This window comes from Hyperolius riggenbachi, chromosome 4 (genome assembly GCF_040937935.1).
Source record: "Hyperolius riggenbachi isolate aHypRig1 chromosome 4, aHypRig1.pri, whole genome shotgun sequence".
Classification (NCBI taxonomy): Eukaryota; Metazoa; Chordata; class Amphibia; order Anura; family Hyperoliidae; genus Hyperolius; species Hyperolius riggenbachi.
Genome location: NC_090649.1, coordinates 312077716 through 312099206, shown reverse-complemented (window position 1 = coordinate 312099206; position 21491 = coordinate 312077716). Strand labels below are relative to the sequence as shown.

The 21491-nt window shown below is 41.9% G+C and overlaps 1 protein-coding gene across 4 annotated transcripts in view; it reads left to right on the top strand.

Annotated features, from left to right (window-relative positions):
* Nucleotides 1-21491, top strand: part of REPS1 (RALBP1 associated Eps domain containing 1) — a 150464-nt gene that overhangs the window by 80958 nt on the left and 48015 nt on the right. For 2 of the 4 annotated variants that reach the window (XM_068231681.1, XM_068231679.1), the window contains exons 9-11: nucleotides 2957-3075; nucleotides 9606-9686; nucleotides 16066-16153. In XM_068231681.1, the coding sequence (XP_068087782.1) occupies nucleotides 2957-3075; nucleotides 9606-9686; nucleotides 16066-16153 (288 nt within the window). The remainder of the gene's footprint in view (nucleotides 1-2956; nucleotides 3076-9605; nucleotides 9687-16065; nucleotides 16154-21491) is intronic. The other 2 variants (XM_068231680.1, XM_068231682.1) reach the window with 2 other exon arrangements.

Sequence of the window (21491 nt, the reverse complement as noted above, 5' to 3'; positions counted from 1 at the left end):
AAAAAAAAAAAAAAAAAATTTCATCTTTACATAGATATTTAAAAAGTTTAGACCCTCAGGTAAATATTTACGTTTTTTTTTTTTTATTGTAATGTTTTTTATTATTATTAAACATTTTCTTTGGGTATTTTTGGGAGGGTGGGATGTAAATAGTATTTTTTTTTAATGTAAATGTTTTATTTTATTTTTTTTAATGTAGATGTAATTTTACTTTTTGGCCACAAGATGACAACCTTAGGTTTGTTTACATCACGTCACTAAGCATAACATGTACGCTTAGGGGGACGTAGGAGGCAGAAAAAGTGAGGCTTCCGAGAGAAGCGGTTGCTTTTTCTGCGGGGGAGAGGAATCAGTGATTTGGGCACCATGGCCCCATTCATTGATTCCTGGGCTAACGATCCGCGGCCGGGAGCGCACATGGCCTTCTGGACATAGCTAGTAAGCCCAGAAAGCTTCAATGGTTAAATAAACAGGAGAGATGGACAAATAAAATGTGTGGGTTTAAAGCGGAATATAACCCTGCATTTCAACTTTGTTCTAAAACATTATTTACAGCATATTATATGCAACCAGCATTTTTTTTTTTACTAGACCAGCATTGGAAGGGTTAAACACAGAGGTTTAAAGTTCCGTGGCGAGATATGCAGAAGTTCAGATTGTTACATTCTATTTAGTTAAATGTATCTATTGAGAAATGTTATACACTCTTTGGCTGTCCTCCAGCTCCTTCTCAGTCAGAGAGAGTGAGTCACATTCAACACTTAGATACATTTATGTAAACAAAATGTATCTATGTCAGCTTCGGATGCGTCTGCAGAAATCTCCAGGAACTTTAAAGCTATGTGTAACCCTTCCAACACTGGTCTAGTAAAAAAAAAAAAATGCTGGTTGCATATAATATACTGTAAATAATGTTTTAGCGCAAAGTTGAAATGCAGGGTTATATTCCGCTTTAATGCACAATAGGACTGTTTACATTAAAGCTATAATGTATGAAAGTGGATATATTATGTATTTTTCACATTTTGTTCCCCTTTTTCATTTTAAAATGCATAGAAAATAAGGTAATTACTGAAAACAACTATCAGCCACAAAAAGCCTAATTTGTCCTGAAAAAAAAATATATAGATCATTTAGTGGTGATAGTGATTGATAAAGTTATTGCCAAAGTAATCAGAACTGAGCTGAACTGTGAAAATGACCAGGGACGCGAAGTGGTTTAAAAACAAAACAAAAAACCATGTAACCACAATGTATATGCACTTGGTTCCATGTTCTATTTAGACAACACGGAAGTTCGTGTAGCACCATCTTGTGGCCGAAAAAGTAAAAACACACCCTAATACTACATTATACACTTTTATGTAGAAAAATAATACATTATTATTATTTTTTAACTCCTTCCACCCTTACCCCATAGTTAAAAACTTTAAAAAAAAAACTACATCATTAAAAAAAACCTACATAAAGCTACCTACTACTGCTGCTTTTGTAAATAAAGGCTTGTAATTATTGTTATAGTAAAAAAAAAATACACACCTTTTATTACCAAATAAAATATTATCGCCATACATTGTACTGGGGGACACAATTTTAAAAGTTGCAATAACCGGGACAAATGGGTAAATAAAGTGTGGGTTTTATTTTAAAACTATAATGGCCAAAAACTTAGAATGCATTTTTTCCATTTTTTTTTTTTTTTTACTTTTCATATTAAAATGCATTTATAATAAAAATAATTCTCAGCGAAATGTACCACCCAAAGAAAGCCTAATTGGCAAAAAAACAAGATCTAGATTGTTTCATTGTGATAAGTAGTGATAGTTATGGGTGAATGAATGGAAGGAGCGCTGAAAGGTGAAAATTGCTCTGGTACAGAAGGGGAAAATACCCCGCAGTAGGGAAGTGGTTAAAGCAAGAATGTCCTCGGTCCCTTCAGATTTTGACCTATTAGAATAACCAAAGGTCTTGGTACACTAAGCATGTATTGGGTGTATTCACTTAACTATGGTAAGCAGAAGAACATACGTAAAGCCTTACCGCATGGCAAGTGCATAATGCAGTGCTTTAGAAAGGATAGCTAGGCTTTATCTGCTTTGGGACCAGGGTTTAAAAATGAAAAATAGGTGCTGAGGCAAGTGGTCAATATACATACAATCATCATTTTTCTGTTCTCAAAACATTCACAGCAAGCTGGAACTCTAGTAACGGTAAAAATAACTCTGTTGCAAAAATTAGCTGAATATTGACTTCCAAATGTATTGCATGCACACTCTGTACTGGGGCATTTCACCAGCATTGAGGAAAAAAGGTCCCTACTCTACCTATGCCGCTCAGCAAGCAAGCAAGCCAGCAAACATTTCATGCTCATGAACCTGAGATTCATACCCAGGCAACGTCCGATTCTACCATTATAGGGAAAACATGCATGTACATAAATCAGTGAGTGATAAGCTTGTTCTACTTAAATCATAAAATAGTCTGTGCTGACAAAGGGGCATGAGAGCTGCAGCCAGACCACAATAGCTTCTAAAGAATACACACAACAAAGGATAGCTACACTCATCCAGCTTTGGGATCAGATTTTAAAGGTGGAAATTTGGTGCTTAGGGGAGTGGTCAACCCTGTGGTAAAATCCTGATCCAAATAGGATGACCTATCCTTGGTGTATGTTTTAGCATTCATTGTGGTCTGGATGCAAGCTGGAAAGCAGTCGACAACAGGCGATGTTCATGCTGCTCTGGCCAGAGCTTTGGTGTGTCAGTGTTAAATGATAGAAGAAACATTACAGGCGGTTCAAACTTAATGCAAAGGAGCATGGACGTTATTGGGAGCATTATGCATTACAAAACGATGGCCCTTGTAGTTTTTAGTGGAACATGCTCAGAACATGAAGGTAATTTGTAAAAATGAAGTTTCAGAAGATTGAACTAAGTGCTGTATTTTCTTCTCTTAGCTGGGGATCAATCCAGTGAGGCGGGATTTACAAGTTCTCCGACAGATCCTCCTCCAAGTAAATCTCCCTCGATGCCATCTTTGAATCAGACTTGGCCTGAGATGAACCAAAGTAGTGAGGTAAGAGGAGTTCTGTTTTCTTCCCTCCTGGAAAAGTCACATTACTATGTGCATTAATTAGAATAATGCTCAAATAACTCTAGTTTGTAGTTTTTGTATATTGCACGTTTTGTATATTTTTTGTTTCTAAATATATATATATATATATATATATATATATATATATATATATATATATATATATATATATATATATATATATATATAATTCTGGCTGGCTTCATCATGTGGCTCCTTCTTGTTAGTATAAAGGGAGCTGCTAGCTCTACCTGACCCAGGCCTTCTCCTCCCTCTGCTGTTGTGAGATTAATTCTTTGTGGCTAGCACTGCAGCTTAGTGTGTTGGAAAGCATTTAGATCTCTCCACACTATTCCCATTGTGTTCATCTCACCTTGCCTGCACCAAGACATTTTGTCTGCAACAAGACAAGACACATTATTATTATTTTTGTGCCTAATAAACAAGGGCATGACATTCACAAAAATATAGAAATGGGGAAAAAAAAAGCCTGGGGTTTCTGTGATCCTTTGGTAGAGATGTAATCATTTGACATTTTTTCAATATTTAATGTTTGCTGTGTCTGATGGAGGAACCGGACTGTCATATGTTCATTTTATTTTATGGGTTAGGGTAAGTTTCATTTCATAGTAATATCTTTTTCATTTTTTTGCCGTCATTATTTTATGGGTTAGAACAAGTAATATTTTCATTTTTTGCTGTCTTTTTTTTTTTTTTTTTCCTTTTGGGTTACGGTAAGTTTTGTTACATACTAACATCTTTATTTTCTGCTGTCATTATATCTTTCATGTAAGTATTGTGGTGGTTGGTTTGTGAATCATCTTTTGTCTTTACTTTGGGCTTTATTGGTTCTGTCTACTCGCACACAGTCAAAACACTCAAACATCGATGCAAACACACAGCACCCTGTATAACATCTTGTTATATTTTGGGCCGAAACAGTAATTGCCAATTGCTCTTGTCAGGCAGCTGCTGTTCCTGCATTGGAGTGCCTCCAATAACTTAGCAGCTATTCTGTACTGCAGTCGTTCCATAAACAGTCTTAAGAAATGATCATGAATGTACAGTTGCGCTCATTTCAGGTTTTCGCCCCTATCTGGTCCAGTGCATGATTAATGATTATACAGACCAGATGTTCAAGAACACATAGGCTAAAACATAATCATTAAAGCAAATTAAATCATCTTTGTGCTAGGAATGATACTGTGTGAGGGGGAAAAAAAGTGATGCTGTCGTAACCAATTAAGGTCACTAAAAACTGTCCTATGTTAAAAAAAATAAAAAAAAAATCTTGCACATTGGTTAGACTGAGCACAACATGATACAGGATGGTCCTACTGTATCAATATGGTCTCTCAGGTGCAGAAATTTCAAGAAGCTCAAAGAAACTGACCATGCTGGAGACTGAAAATGCTAAGGTCAGCTTAGGGGGGGGTTTGTGTAAGAGGTGAAAGGTGCATGCTGGCTTCCCCTACAAGTTGTACTATCGGCTCATAGTTGGCAGAAACCAGTGGCACGCTAAAACTCTTATCTGCGGTCAGAAGTGTTTTTTCATTGGAAAATGTGTGGCTTAAAACCCATACGTCTGTTGGTGGAACAAGGCTAGATAACTTACCTTTGCATAAAAACACAAGAGCTGGTGTGCAGAAAATTGGCAGCTGAACTGTTGAGTCCGGATTGCTAATACTGGCTGTAACTGAAGCCCTGGAGAGTGGAACAATCTCTGCATGCAACAATGATGCATGGAGGAGGTTTTTACAGGTTTTGTGCTGCATTCCTGCAAACATTGTTGGGGTTTTGGTCAGAATTAATTATCCGTTCAGGATGGTGTTGTGCTGGATGGCAACAGCGCCATCTAGTGGCATCCACGGTTTCCTTTGTCGGACTATGTCACATCCATTGCAGTTGTTTATGATTGGAATTGCATTTTTTATTTTTATTGTGATGACAATTTTCAAGTTATTTTTCCCAGCTATATTTATAGCTTACAAAAGTCAGTCTGCCTGAGCCCCATTGATAGGATGTGTTTGGTATATGTGTTTTGTAAATTTAGGAATAAGGTTTGCTAAAATTATTTCTTAACCATTGCCTTTTTGTGAGCACATGAAAGCCAACCTCCCCCTTTTTAATTTTTGTTTATACCATTATTGCTGGCACAGTACACACCAAAAAGATGGGTGTCTGTAATAAACAAAAAAAAAATTCAGAAAGTCTAATCCTTTGACATGTTTGGAGCATGAGCGGCAAAGGAAGACACCTATCCAACCTGTAATATCATCAAAGAAGCACTTTTATCAGGATCAGATTTATTCTGCAGCAGGACAGTGAACTATCATCAGTGGAAAGTTGAACGTGGAGTCCCAAAAAGCCCTGATTAAATCTAGGAGTCCATCTGCGATTAAATTAACAGACAGAAGCAAATGCAAGCCTTAATTCCCAGTAGAGGTGGAATCATTTCTCCTAGGTATTTGGTACACTATTGCTTGGCAGTAGCTGAGGGATGCGTTTGTATGAACTCATTGGCAGAATACCTGACCCAAAGGCCATTTGTTATAGTTCATGTTTATGTACTCTTACAGACAGCAGTAAGTTGGTAATTTCCCATGATGTTTTTCCTTGGAATATTTAACCCCCACTGCTGTTCTGCTGGCAACTGTAAGATTTTGTAAGGCCTGGTTAACATAGGTGTCCCACAGCATCTTGGTCAAATGCTTTTCTGCAAGCTTTCAGTGGCTTTTGGCGTTTTTAACCTCCGCAGGGGACACGGAGGTGCACCAGTAAGCAACCCTTGGCTCAAACTACAGGAAAAATATGAGTAAAAATGGGTGTGTGGAAATGATGATAGACAGCATGAACTATGGTACCTTAGACAACCAGCAATGCCGCTGCCGGTAAATGACGTGTAAGCGTCAATATGAACTAGCCCTAAATTTTCTCTCCTGGTGACATCAAAAAGATTTTTCACATTATCCACACAGTAACAATAAGACGCTCCTGACTATAAGGCGCACCTAGGTTTAGAGGAGGAAAACAAGAAAAAAATGTTCTGAACCAAGTCATAGCTTTCCTGGTGCTCTGATGGCCATCTCCCAATGGCTTCCCTGGTGGTCTAATCGCACCACTCCTTCCCCCATATAGTTTCCTTTGTAGTCTAGTTGCCCCGCTCCCTCCCCACGTCCCCTAATAGAGTAGTGGCAGCTTCAAGAACACTCACCTGATCTAGGGCCATACAAAACTGCACTTGGTCTCAAGGTATCCCATCTGATTCGTCCTCTAGTGGCATCAATTCGCTTTCTGCATCCTCTGATCTCCCGCATGTCGTGTATGCATGATGTGCAGGAGAACCAGGAGGTGGAGATTGAGTTGCGGCTACTAGAGGACAAGTCGGATGGGTGACCTGTAAGTGGCTTTTATGCATCTACTGGGTGCACACAATAAAAAGCTGATAGAGTTTTCATGTTTTATTCAAAGCTTAAGTACGTTTAGAATGGAATTACACTTTCTGAAGGGTGAGATGTTCTGGTCCATGCAGGGTGAGGTGTTGCTGATTTCATTGTTCACAACACTGAGGGTTCATTCTCACTACCTGTGGTGCGGTTAGTTATGGCACACTGCATATTGTGTGCCATACACATGGTAACATTAAAGTACACTGACATCCGGGAACATTTATTGCACAATGCATATGTTTTCCCGTCTGGTCTTATTGTGTTGTGGACGCTGACGTCTGCGCTATAACGCACTGTGCAACTCATGCCGTGCATCAGGAAACGTATGCACAAAATCACATTTGTGCATGCGGTTTGTAGGGTGCATGAGCCCTACCTAACACATGACTGTTCTATAAATCTTTTATTTCTGTCTATATTCTCTCTCTCTCTCTCTCTCTGGAAAGACTTTCCTGACTGTTTAGGTTCCCCAGACCTCCGTTCTGCAGGGACTAGGCATTTAGACAATTTATAAATGTTTTAAATGAAAGGGATTATAAACTAGTCATGCAGTTGCATAAATTGTTACAGTTGTACCATTGCTCTTGCCTTGTACTTTTAGTGATTCATAATGCTGGCTGTGGAGTTTCCTCATTAGTCCTACAGAATGCAAACAAATAATTGGCACTTCCAAAAATGTTTCCTTTATTGTCCAAACACAAAAACCAATAAGTTCGCGCTTTGAGATGTTGCAATGTCTCAAGGAGTGTTTGTGCAATCATGATTGTTTTGTAATATAACATTTCCTGAGGAAGGCAGTTCACTATAATGAGTAAAGGTAGTTGTAATTAGAGCATAGCTGGCTCATTAGTTAATGCCGTTAATACTTTGCAATTTAATACGTCTGCATTACTGAGACGCTATTTAATGATCTATATAAGATTTTAAAAAAAATCACTGATTTGGTGCTGGTCATTGTAAGGACTCATAGTCCTGCCTTATATGTCTCTCTGGCTAAATAAAGGAATGTTTTTTTGCACATGCCAACTCCCACATTTTGTATTCTGTGGACACTGGTGGCTTAAAGAGAAACTCCAAAGAGGAATTGAACTTTATCCCAATCAGTAGCTGATACCCCCTTTTACATGAGAAATAGAATGATTTTCACAAACAGACCATCAGGGGGCGCTGTATGACTGATTTTGTGCTGAAATCCTGGCAAACTGCCACAATGTAACAATGTTCACAGACAGGAAATGGCTGTTTAGAGCTGTCTAACAGCCAGAGCAGCTAGAAACAGCTACATAACATGCCCACAGTAACAATGTCACCATGTAATACATGTCAGAATGTGAATCTGGGAGAGGAAAGATTTTACAATGAGCAAACACTGACTAAATCATTTATACATAATTATGGTAAAAAATGAAGCACTTTTTTTACTACATTATTTTCACTGGAGTTCCTCTTTAAGGCTGAGCATCTATCGCAGAAGGGTTGCCGCAAGCATTACACCAGATAGTGTGCAGGGGAGCTATCATCATACGTTGTATTGTATAACCTTATACTGGTTGTGACTGCAGCTTCACACCAGTAAGCGCTTCTAAATGTGTTTTGTTGTTTTTATTAATAATAAATGACCAGCATGTATTTACTATGTAGTTGGTCTTCGTTATAAGCAGTAAAACTAAAACATATTTTTACTGCATGATGTGGAAAATCTGTCTTGGCCTGTTGCCTGGAGAATTCTTAGTCTTTCAAATACTCGTCAGAAGAGCAATGCATTGTGGGAAGTACACTGTATTAATGTTACTTTACATATGCATTCTCATTTTATTGCCCAATTCTGTTTAACTATTAATCAAGATTACCTAAGCCGATTTAATTTCTGTTCAGACAGTGGGTTGCAATGACAAGAGTTGGCAAGTCTTGGGAAAAGAAATTCCATTAAATTGGGAAAACAATCACTGGTTTGTTCACACTTGTGCACTTTAGGCATGTTCTCCAGCTCTAAGCCCTGGAACTTTGTAAGTATGTAGCACTAAACTCCCAGCCTGTAAACTAATGCATAGTCACAGTGCCTTTAAGGCCCATACACGCTTGCAGTAGTGGCCTTCCAAAACATTCATTCTTCATCATTTTGGACATCCTTTCTGTGTAGAAACAAGATGTACAGCTATCTGCTTATGGGCAAGATGGAGGATGAGCAAGATGCACTGGTACATAATAGCAATCCGGGCATTGCTTTCCTGCATACCCAATTGCTAATGAGCAATAGGACATCTTGATATACCTGTGCACATTTGGAAAATAGTTTAAGGGCCTTTAGTGTTTAAAAAATGCTAATACTTCTTTAAGCATGTGAAAGTGTGGACATGTGACTGCTATACCACATGCTCCTCCTCCCCCTTCCTTGGCTTGGGGGAGGATGTGCTTTGACCTATACTAATAACGCATGCTTCTACATTTCTTTATGAGAGTTGCCATGACCCAGTGTGCTAGACCTTGCCTGGCGGTCTGGAGGGGAAGAGACACCAGTCATATGACTGCCTTTTTCAGTTGTTTAAAAAATATATATTACCAGGTATTTAAAGGTGTTATGAGAGTTTGCTGTTTGGTTAGTGGGTGATTTAAGATGTTTAAAATTCATGGCATTTAAAGTTTCTATAGCATTGTTTTATATGTTGCACTTTCACATTTGTGCACTTGCATTGAAAGTTACCAGTTAACAGATCTGCCACAGGAACAAGCGGTAGCATATGCACAAGGCACTGTGTTTGCATATCTGTTTTAAAACCTAAAAAGTACCCTCTGCCTTTCAAGAACATGTCAACAAAAATGTATTAGTCTAAAGCGCAAAATAGTGCTGAAAAAAAGCATATTGTAATTTTAATCTGTTTGTTTTTTAATGCACAAGTGTGAACGGGCCCTTACCTATTACTCATTTGAACCAATATCAGCCTTTTCCCTTTAGATCTGTGGGATTGGTGCCACTTGCAGTGCAACCCATTATTGTGGGTTTATTTCTGCTTGAATCTTTCTTCTCTTTTATCATGCTGACTTGTCTCTCCTCTGTCTGTTCAGCAGTGGGAGACATTTAGTGAACGCTCTTCAAGCTCACAAACTCTGACCCAATTTGATTCTAACATTGCACCAGCTGATCCTGTAAGTCAATCACATAGCTTGCTTGTTTGAAATTAATCATTGTATTAACACTGATTTCTGTACATTGTATGAGCTCTGTAATTCTTTTCTGCATGGTTTAATGACTGCTTCCAAAAGTTGACAATTCCTAGTTGTGTAATCTGGTGAAAGTTATTGTAATTGTACTCCGTTTGCTCACCATTTATTCCTCACACACTACAATGGCAGCAGTATTAAATCTTATAACGCACATCACTGTAAGGGTCCTCAGGCATGTTGGTGTTAAGAATACTTCTGTTAAGGCCTGTCACCACCCAAAACTTTGGATAGACTAAGAGGAGGCAGGCACCACCACGTAAAAAGAACTTTTAAATTTATTGGCAAGATAACAACATGCCCTGATGGCTTGACAGCAACTCTTTCTGGTCTTTCACCAACCATGGCTGTACGGCTTGAGAACAGACAGAAGACCAGAAACAGCGGGTTGTCGCCATCAGGGCATGTTGTTATCTTGCCAATACATTTAAAAGAGCTTGTACTTGGTGGTGCCTGCCTCCTCTTAGCCTGTCCAGTGGTTGATCCCAGAGTGCGGCGGTCTGTTTAGGCATTGGCACACCAGTCTCCTCTTTAGTGATTGCCACTTCATTCCTCATGTTCCACGACCCAAAACTTTGTCAAGATAGCATAGGAAAGAGATTGTATTTGTTTGGCAATACTACTACTAGTAGTAGTAATAATAATTATTACTAGAGAGACCTTATGAGTTTGAGTGTTGGTAGTAGAGCCACAAAACATTATTTGACTGTGCTGCACACAATGTATGACATTAATGGGAAATAGTGGGAAGCACAGCTGTGGGGACATAAAAGAAGGCAGCTGGTGCTTGAGGAGGACAGTAGGGTATACAGTGAAGTAAAATAATATGGGAATGACAGCAGGAGGACACCAAGGGGCACGCTCTGTAGAAGCTCAAGAATGTATTGACTGCATGGGGCACATAGGAAACTTGATAGCAGATAAGTACAGTAAGGGGGCGCATAGAAGGAAACAAAGGTAATGGGAAGTAGTGGAGGGTGACTGGGGAAAAACAGCAGCAAGGGGTGAATACACTTGGTTGAGTGTTTTTACCCAGTGGTAGGGATGCTGTATATAGTCCACTAATTTTATGTTCGAAACAGTCCCATTGCTGAATCCATGATGTATGGTAGCAGACACACCAACTAAAAAAGGCAATTTAACCATGCCTTACTTCTGTTAGGTTATTCCTGCTGTATTTGTCCCTGCTCAAAAGATTTTTCCTCTTCTGTCTCTGAAACCACTACGGATTTTTAGCTTTCAAGTCCAAAACCCCACCAGCCCCCAAAAGCCAATGCTTATGGCATGTAGCTCCGCCCCCTTGCAGCCAAGCACCAAGGCATTCTCAGTATCTTGGGTGGGGGGATGGGACTTAAAAGCTAAAAAGTTGCTATAGCTTTCTTCCCAAAGTCCCAAAGGGGATACCGTGAACTAGCAACGACTGTCACTTTCTACAGTAATCCTAGAGCCCTTAGTAAGGGTGCTTGTAGAAAGCACTTCGAAGCAGTTGCATCAATTTCAGTGAAAGTAAAACTGGAGCAAAAGTGCAGCAAAATCCTAGAGAACCCAGTCATAGGGCTTGTTTAACTTTAACACCCAAAATTGTAATTGGTTGCTCTGGGAAGTTGCGCCAGCTTTCTTTCTCTCTGCTCAGTTATTTAATCCCACCTGTTTGCACCTCTATGTGCAGCAGTCCTCACTCTGATCAGTGCTGCTGCTTATCTCGTCTATGGAGACAGAGTTCAGAAATGGTGCTCCTATGGAGAGTGGCCATGGCCATTTTAGTTATGTTGCAGTTTTAAGACCTGTACACTTGGACCAGTGTTGTTCGGTTTCAGATTAGCAGAGGTGGTATACAGCTCAGAGCGACGTCATGACCATTTTATGCATTTCTTTATTTGGAGTAGTTTCCCCTGAGGTCTGTGCACTGGCTAGGACTACCACACTTGATATTATGGTGACCCCACAGCTGTGCTGAGCTCTGTTTTTCTGTGGAAAATACATTGTTCAGTATATTAAACCTGGCAGATGGCCTGATGTTTTAAAAGGGTACATTTTTGTTTTCCTTCTTCTCTTCACATAACCAGATTTGTGTTTTTTCTTTTGTTTTAGCTGTAAAATCTATTTTTGTATTTTAAGAGAAATGGGCAAAGCGAAAGTTTTTCTGTCTTTATGGTACCTAGGACTTAATTATTCAAATCTAAGTACTGTAATTTAGGTGTTCAACGTTATGCCTTTAAGATGTACAAGCTTTTACTTCATTGTTTAAAACTGGATGCGTAGGCCTTATTCACACTTTGCCTTGCGTTATGCATGTGTATCATAACACACAAATCTTCAGTAACAAAGCACAAGTAAGATCTTCACAGATTACAATCGTACACTTGCACTTTATGTGAATTATCAATAAACATGCTGCTGTGTATTAAGCCTGGCACACACACTCAGTTTTTGCCAATTCCATGTAGTATGAGGGCCAACAGATATTGAATACTACAAAGAGATTGTGTAGGTAAGCTCTCATACTACATGGAGGCGGTAAAATTGGCAAATCAATACAGGCTGTGTGTAGCAGGCTTTAGGGTAATGGGACCTGTTTTGACACAGATGTGAACATGCTCAGTAAGTAGTATGGCTAGTTTCATTATTGTGCAGCACGCAGCCTAAAATGTAGAGAGTGGGGGATTGTGGATTGCAGTGCACACTACATAAGCTGATTTAATGCATTTTTGTTCTTTGATTTTTATTCTACTCCTATTGTTCACTTGCAAGCAACATCAAAAATAAAAAAATATTGGTAATGTGTATGTCTCCTGTAAACTACGAATGCAGTGATTTGGAGCATGCTTATGACCAGAGCTAAGAGTAATACAGTATGGGAAAAGGTGCCACAATATGGATTAACCAAATGTAAGGTTATAAAGAACCATCTTACCTCGATTTGGAGGGTGAGAAATATTTTTGGGGGGGCACACCAATACAAACAATGCGTTTCTTGGAATTCACCCACTTCAGGTTAATACAATGGTGTCTAAAAAAAAATAAGCATAGAACATTGCTGATAATCACATGCGAAAATCTCCTTAATATTCCATATCCCTCGTGTCAGAGGAGTTTTTTGTTACTTTCAAATATAATAAGTGCAACTTAATATAATATAACCTAACAGTCCCACTTTGGACCCACTTGATTATTTCCTAAAATTCCCACATTATACATAGTCATAAAATCGCTAGCTGTGGTGATTAAAGAGCCTGGTAGTGAAAACCGTAGTTGGCATGGCATCATTTTTAGATGACGAGATGTAGGCTTGAATTATAAATATCCCCAGGCTACACCTCCCGATCAAGCAGCATATCTAGAGAGGTTTTGTGCATCTTTGATGCAGCAGCAAGCAATGGCAGCACTGGTTTCCATTGTGGAGGTGAATAGCATCCTCCACTTATCTATTGCAAGGCCATATCGTGCTTTTCCTATGCTAGAGTAGGTCGTATGGTTTAAAAAGGCTTGTTGTACCCTGTGGCCCAACATTAGTATGAACATTTGTGAAACTAATTTGTTTTATTTATGACAATTGGAGGCAGATTTTTTTTTTGTTTGGGCGCATGATCCGGCACTCTATTAATTTACAATACTGATTGAACTTGAAAAACTACACCACACTCTTTAATTAGGGGTGTGCTATGGGCCAAATACAATGTAAATGCAAATAGGGAGAGAAGGAAAGGTCACCTATATGTATTATCAATAACCTATCAAATATTCATTAATTCATCAAAAATGTTCAACATGATTGTCAAATATGGAAACAATTAAAGAACCAAATCATCTACAATGGGGTCGATTCATAAGGCATTACCGCATTTGATAATGCAGAAAAGAGCTGACTTTACCGAGCACTTAGGAAAATGTCAATTCTTAAAGGCTGTTACCGCATGAAAAACTGAAATTACCAAGCAGTGAGGTAAATTACTGACTTGTGCGGTAAATACCTCAACAAATGTCACTTCATAAAGCCTACAACATGCGGTAAAGCCACAAAAAAAATACTGTCTGCTTTGAAGTGGTGAAAAGAGTGCGGAGTCTATGTGAGGAGACTGTGCTGGGAGCCGTGACTCACAAGCAGAAGCAGAGGTAGCTATGACTGACAGGAGCAGGGAGCCAATAGAAACAGGCCCTGTTCTCCTTTAAGTCTAAATGATGGAATCTGATAGGACTCGCAGCCTTCTCAGGTGGGACAAATTTTTAAACACCCCCCCCCAGGCAGCAGCAGAGCGATCGGAACAAAACAGGCTTCCCCAAAATACCTTCGGCTGTTTAACCTCTTGGGTTCCTGTTTGAAGATGTGTAGGAACTAGTGGGGAAAATCACCTAAGCATGGCATGTGTAAAGTTTATTTAAGTTCTTCTAAGCAGTGGCAATTAAATAGAATGTTAAAGAGAACCTGTAACAAAAAAAAAAGTTCCCCTGGGGGTACTCACCTCGGGAGGGGGAAGCCCAATGAGGTTTCCCCCTCCCCTGTAGCTGCAGGCAGTCCAGCGCTGGCTCCCCCGAAGTGTCCCGGAATCCTCCCTCGACAAGCGCTGATGAGCGCTGATTTATTTACCTTTCCTGGCTCCAACGGAGGAGCTGTTGTGGCTCTCCGCAGGAAGATAGGTGAAAATAGCCGATCTCTGTCAGGTCCGCTCTACTTTGCAGGCGCAGGAGACTTGCGCCTGCGCAGTAGAGCGGCCCGACAGCGATCTGCTATTTCCGCCTATCTCTGAGCGGAGAGCCGATGCTGCGCTGGAGCCAGGAAGGTAAATATTTACATCCCTGCTGTTCGGGGAGCTTTATAGCCGCCGCGGGACCGAGGAGGACGGGGGAAGGCTCAATAGTATCCGGAGGCTTCCCCCACCCGAGGTGAGTACCCCCCGGGGAGGTTTTTTTTTTTTTTTTCATTACAGGTTTTCTTTAACCACTTGAGGACCCACCCTTTACCCCCCCTTAAGGACCAGCGCTGTTTGTTGGGATCTATGCTGGGTGGGCTCTGCAGCCCCCAGCACAGATCAGGGTGCACGCAGAGCGATCATATCGCCCCCCTTTTTTCCCCCCTATGGGGATGATGTGCAGGGGGGGTCTGATCGCTCCTGCCTGCAGGCATGTTGCGGCGGGGGCACCTCAAAGCCCCCCTCCGCGGTGAAATTCCCCCCTCCCTCTCCTACCTTTCCCCCCTGGTGATCCGGGCTGCACAGGACGCTATCCGTCCCCTGTCGCATGGCGGCGATCCCCGGCCGCTGATTGGCCGGGGATCGCCGATCTGCCTTACGGCGCTGCTGCGCAGCAGCGCCGTACAATGTAAACAAAACGGATTATTTCCGCTTGTGTTTACATTTAGCGTGCGAGCCGCCATCGGCGGCCCGCAGGCTATTCACGGAGCCCCCCGCCATGAATTGACAGGAAGCAGCCGCTCGCGCAAGCGGCTGCTTCCTGATTAATCAGCCTGCAGCTGGCGACGCAGAACTGCGTCGCTGGTCCTGCAGCTGCCACTTTGCCGACGCACGGTATAAGCGTGCGGTCGGCAAGTGGTTAAGAAAGACTAATAGAAAGATTCAGAGCAAGCAGAGGCAGTATAACAAAACGTACATCTAAAGGGATATCTGGATGCCTTGCAGTGCCCTCACTGCACAGAACAGCTTGTAACAAGACTCTCCACACTGCTCTGCTGTTACCGCAAAGGTTTTTGTCAATGAGCTTTGGCAATTTACCAAACTTCTACCGCACCTGTGAAAATGAGTTGGCACATTCAAGTCTAAAATACCGAATACGGTATTTTCCCGACCAGATTTTTTTTCCCCAGCACAACCTTTTATGGATCGACCCCAATCTGTCCAACGCATATTATTAATTGTATAGGTTGAAGATCCAATAGGTTGTGCATCTGGTTACTCAAATTGACACATAATCTGTCAGTTTGACAGAATATTTGCCAGAATATTGATAGTTTGGAGTAGTGCTATACATGTAGGTGACCTTTCCTTCTCCCCATTTTTACAATACTGATTGCTTAAGAGGATATTAAAAAACAAAATCAACCCATTTATGGCCCAACGTAACGTGATGGCCCATCTAACACTGAAGCTGTATTTAGTCGGTCTACACACGTATTGGTATAATACATCATAGGTGTGGTAAGAATGAGATCTTATGGTGTATAGCCAGCTTTGGACTTTGAGCTCTCATCACATTTGTTTTTACAGCATGTAAAACCTGTTTGCTGCATGAATTGTTATAATTTATGTATATGGTATTTATTGTGTTATAGATAATTTTCTCTGTATTGCAGGACACTGCTATAGTGCATCCAGTCCCAATAAGAATGACTCCAAGTAAAATTCACATGCAGGAAATGGAGCTAAAAAGAACTGGAAGTGGTTAGTGATCTTTGCTTCAATACGTTTCCACCTTTTTAGTTTAGCATACTACTTTACTTGTAAACACAGTTTTAATATCTGCTTTTTGCCAATCTACTGCGGAAGAGTTCTTGAGTTATAACGTTAGTTAAATGTGCCACCTGTATTTGTATTCTTTAAACTTTGTGTTTGTTTTAGCAATTATAGCATCTCCAAGGTTGTCTTAACAAAAAAAAAATCCTGCTGCTCCTATTGCGTGGTATGTCTCTAAAAGGGGTGGTCATTTTGTTGTGGACACCAACACAATTATACAAATTACAGAATGCGCAAAACTGATAATATGCAAATTAGCTGGTTTGGTAAAGATATCCTTGGATATGTTACGTTGGTTTGCAGAAAGAGCCCTTTTGGTGACCATTTTCTTCAAGAATGTCTAAAAAGGTAGACTGCCAGGACTGATTGTTGGGGAAGTATCGTGTGTATGGCTTTGGTTCCCAACACTGAGTTAAGTTCCTCCATTCATTGCTCTGCCACTGAACGTTTCGTTTAACCACTTCCCGACCGCCGCATGTACAAATGGCGGCCCAGGAAGTGGATCCCGCAAGGACCGCTGCATGTACAATTGGCGGCGGTCCTTGTACGGGCATGGGCGGAGCGATCGCGTCATTCGTGACGCGATCCTCCGCCGGGGACTGGCTCTGCCCCCTCGCGCTGTAACCCGCCGGCCGCTCGGAAGCGCCGGCGGTTTTACCAGCACCCGGATCGACGCATACAAAGTGTATAATACACTTTGTAATGTATACAAAGTGTATTATACAGGCTGCCTCCTGCCCTGGTGGTCCCAGTGTCCGAGGGACCACCAGGGCAGGCTGCAGCCACCCTAGTCTGCACCCAAGCACACTGATTTCCCCCCCCCCTGCCCCCTGATCGCCCACAGCACCCCTTAGACCCCTGCCCACCCCCCAGACCACTGTTTGCACCCAATCACCCCTCTAATCACTCCCTGTCACTATCTGTCAACGCTATTTTTTTTTTTATTATTCCCTAAACTGCCCCCTGCTCCTTCCTGATCACCATCCCACCCCTCAGATTCTCCCCAACCCCCCCCCCCCCCTGTGTACTGTATCTATCCCCCTGATCACCTGTCAATCACCCATCAATCACCCCCGTGTCACTGCCACCCATCAATCAGCCCCTAACCTGCCCCTTGCGGGCAATCTGATCACCCACCCACACCAATAGATCGCCCGCATATCCGACGTCAGATCACTTTCCAAGTGCAGTGTTTACATCTCTCTACCCTAAACACCCACTAATTACCCATCAATCACCCCCTATCACCACCTGTCACTGTTACCCATCAGATCAGACCCTAATCTGCCCCTTGCAGGCACCCAATCACCCGCCTACACGCTCAGATAGCCCTCAGACCCCCCCCCTTATCAATTCGCCAGTGCATTATTTACATCTGTTCTTCCCTGTAATAACCCACTGATCACCCGTCAATTACTGCCACCCATTAATCACCCCCTGTCACTGCCACCCATCAATCAGCCCCTAACCTGCCCCTTGCGGGCAATCTGATCACCCACACCAATAGATCGCCCGCAGATCCGACGTCAGATCACCTCCCAAATGCATTGTTTACATCTGTTCTCTACCCTAAACATCCACTAATTACCCATCAATCACCCCCTGTCACTGCTACCCATCAGATTAGACCCCTATCTGCCCCTAGGGGACTCAATCACCCGCCCACACCCTCAGAACGCCCTCAGACCCCAGCCCTGATCACCTCGCCAGTGCATTGCTTGCATCTATTCCCGCCTCTAATCACACCTTGAGGCACCCATCAATCACCACCTGTCACCCCCTAGCACACCTACCCATCAGATCAGGCCCTAATTTGCCCCGTGTGGGCTCCAGATCAATCGGCCAAACCCTCAGATCCCCCTCAAACCCCCTTCCAATCACCTCCCCAGTGCATTGATTGCATCTATTTTCCCCTCTAACCACCCCCTGAGACACCCATCAATCACCTCCTGTCACCCCCCTAGCACTCCTATCCATCAGATCAGGCCCAATACAACCTGTCATCTAAAAGGCCACCCTGCTTATGACTGGTTCCACAAAATTTGCCCCTCATAGACCACCTGTCATCAAAATTTGCAGATGCTTATACCCCTGAACAGTCATTTTGAGACATTTGGTTTCCAGACTACTCACGCTTTTGGGCCCGTAAAATGCCAGGGCGGTATAGGAACCCCAAAGGTGACCCCATTTTAGAAAAAAGACACCCCAAGGTATTCTGTTAGGTGAATGACGAGTTCATAGATTTTATTTTTGTCAAAACTTAGCGGAAATTGATTTTTATTGTTTCTTTTTCACAAAGTGTCATTTTTCACTAACTTGTGACAAAAAATAAAATCTTCTATGAACTCGCCATACACCTAACGGAATACCTTGGGGTGTCTTCTTTCTAAAATGGGGTCACTTGTGGGGTTCCTATACTGCCCTGGCATTTTAGGGGCCCTAAACCGTGAGGAGTGGTCTAGAAAACAAATGCCTCAAAATGACCTGTGAATAGGACGTTGGGCCCCTTAGCGCAGTTAGGGTGCAAAAAAGTGCCACACATGTGGTACCGCCGTACTCAGGAGAAGTAGTATAATGTGTTTTGGGTTGTAGGTATTCCGTTAGGAGTATGGTGAGTTCATAGAAGATTTTATTTTTATTTTTTTTAATCAAAAACATGTTTGTCCACATTTTTCGTGCTGCATGTATACAGAAATTTTACTTTATTTGAAAAAATGTCAGCACAGAAAGTTAAAAAAATCATTTTTTTTGCCAAAATTCATGTCTTTTTTGATGGATATAATAAAAAGTAAAAATCGCAGCAGCAATCAAATAGCACCAAAAGAAAGCTTTATTAGTGACAAGAAAAGGAGCCAAAATTCATTTAGGCGGTAGGTTGTATGAGCGAGCAATAAACCGTGAAAGCTGCAGTGGTCTGAATGGAAAAAAAAGGGTCTGGTCCTTAAGGGGGGTAAAGCCTGCAGTCCTCAAGTGGTTAAAGAGGTGCTGTAATGACATATAATATAATGCAGAAAATTATTCAGGATACCCACTTTTACAGTCACTTTCTTGGTTTGAGCATCAAACTCTTCCTATATCCATTTACTGTTGTATATTGATATGTAACCACTGCCTCTCAGTGATGACTAGATTAGGCTGATTAGCTACTACACTGGCCACGACTGGAGGAAGTTACGGGACCCAGTACCAGAGCTGCAGGCAGCGGAGGACAGCGGTGTGAGAGCGATCCGTGCCCATGGGGCTGGAGGAAGCCCCAGGTATGTATAAAAAGGTAAGTATCTGTGGTCTATGGTACACTTTAAAGGATACCCGAAGTGACATGAGGAGATAGACGTGTATGTACAGTGCCTAGCATACAAATAACTGCTGTGTTCCTCTTTTTCTTTCTCTGCCTGAAAGAGTTAACCACCCTGGCGTTCTATTAAAATCAGCAGGGTGGCGGCGCAGCAGGTTTTTTTATTTAATTTTTTTAATCATGTAGCTAGCCTAGTGATAGTGATTGGCCAGGCTGCGCAAGTGGTCTCGGGGGGGGGGGAGGGGGCGGCGCCTGTAACGCGGCGGGTAGCGGCGCATCGGCTGCCGGCTGTACAAACGCGCAGCTAGCAAAGTGCTAACTGCGTGTTTTTTAAAAAAAATTGTGAAAATCGGCCCACCAGTATCTGAGCAATCCACTGCGGCGGTCATGGACGAGCTGATCTCGTCCATACCGCTAAGGTGGTTAAATATCAGGTGTGTAAGTGGCTGACTCAGTCACGTCTCAGACAGGAAGTGACTATAGTGTGACCCTCACTGATAAGAAATTCCCCTTTTTATCTCTTTCTTGCTCTCAGAAGCCATTTTCTGCTAGGAAAGTGTTTGATAGTTGGAATTTCTTATCAGTGAGGGTTACACTGTAGTCACTTCCTGTCTGAGTCAGGACTGAGTCAGCCACTTACATACCTGATACTTAACTCTTTCAGGCAGAGAAAGAAAAAAAGGAACACAGCATAAGTTATTTGTGTGCTAGGCACTGAACATACACATGTCTATCTCATCATGTCACTTTGGGTATCCTTTAAAGTTTTTGCAACAGTAGTCCTTTAAAGAAAACCAAAAGCTTGGTAAATAGAATTTATATTTACCTGGGGGCTTCCACCAGCCCCATGTACTCTGTGGGCTCACCCCATGTACTCTGCCTCTGTGCATGTAGTACTGCACAGGGTCGCGTGGCCGGGTTGAGCATGCGCAGTGCTACCCAGCAGGCATGGCTGAAGCTTTTCTAACAGTAGATAAACTGAGCCACCTGGGAGGACAGCGAGGGAGCCCACGTAGCATATGGGGCTGGAGGAAGCCCTAGGTTAACTATACATTCTTTAATTTAAACACTATCAAAGGGGGCTGAGATGCTTTCCTTGCGTTGAAAGACATCCATGGCTACAATTACTAGGTAATGCCCAGTGATGTTGATCCAGGGATTTTATCTGTTGGCCATCTGGAGTTGGAAAGGAATTTTTTCCCTTTTGGGGCTAATTGGACCATACCTTGTAAGGGTTTTTCGCCTTCCTCTGGATCAACAGGGATATGTGAGGGAGCAGGCTGGTGTTGTACTTGTTCTCTGGTTGAACTCGTTGGACGTATGTCTTTATTCAACCCAAATAACTATGTAACTATAAAACCAAGTGTTCTAAAATGATGTACAAATAATGTCTAAGTAGCTGTGTAAACATTTTCCTACGTTTCATACTAAGTATCAGAGGCAAAAGCTGTAATTCACTGTGTGCAGAATTTAGCTGCGTTTGGAATGTCTCATTTGCATAAGTGAATCTCTGCAATCTGACATGCTAAGAACAATGTAATATTGAAGCAGAGTTATATGCAATGACTCTGGTGTTGGATTTCACATACTACAGTATTACAAATGGTTTCTGTTGCATATAAGATACATTTCCTCTGCTTTCTGCAGAGAGCTCTGAGACAGGCAGCTGCTGAGAGCTTTCTCTCACATATAGGTCTCTTTCACACACCCAGTTATCAGATGTAGTGTGAGGGAATTCCTGCCCCTCTCCCCCCTCATGATGTAGTCCAGTGGTCCTCAAACTAAGGCCCGCGGGCCAAATGTGGCCCCCTGAGGCTTTTTTTACCGGCCTCACACACACAAAATGTATTATAGATGCAGTCAGCTACATCTTTAAATATTGGTCGTCCGCATATAGAATGAAGCCAGAAAGCAGTAATTCGCGTTTGGGGACGCCTGATGTAGTCCATCAGATTTGGCCATCACTGAAGT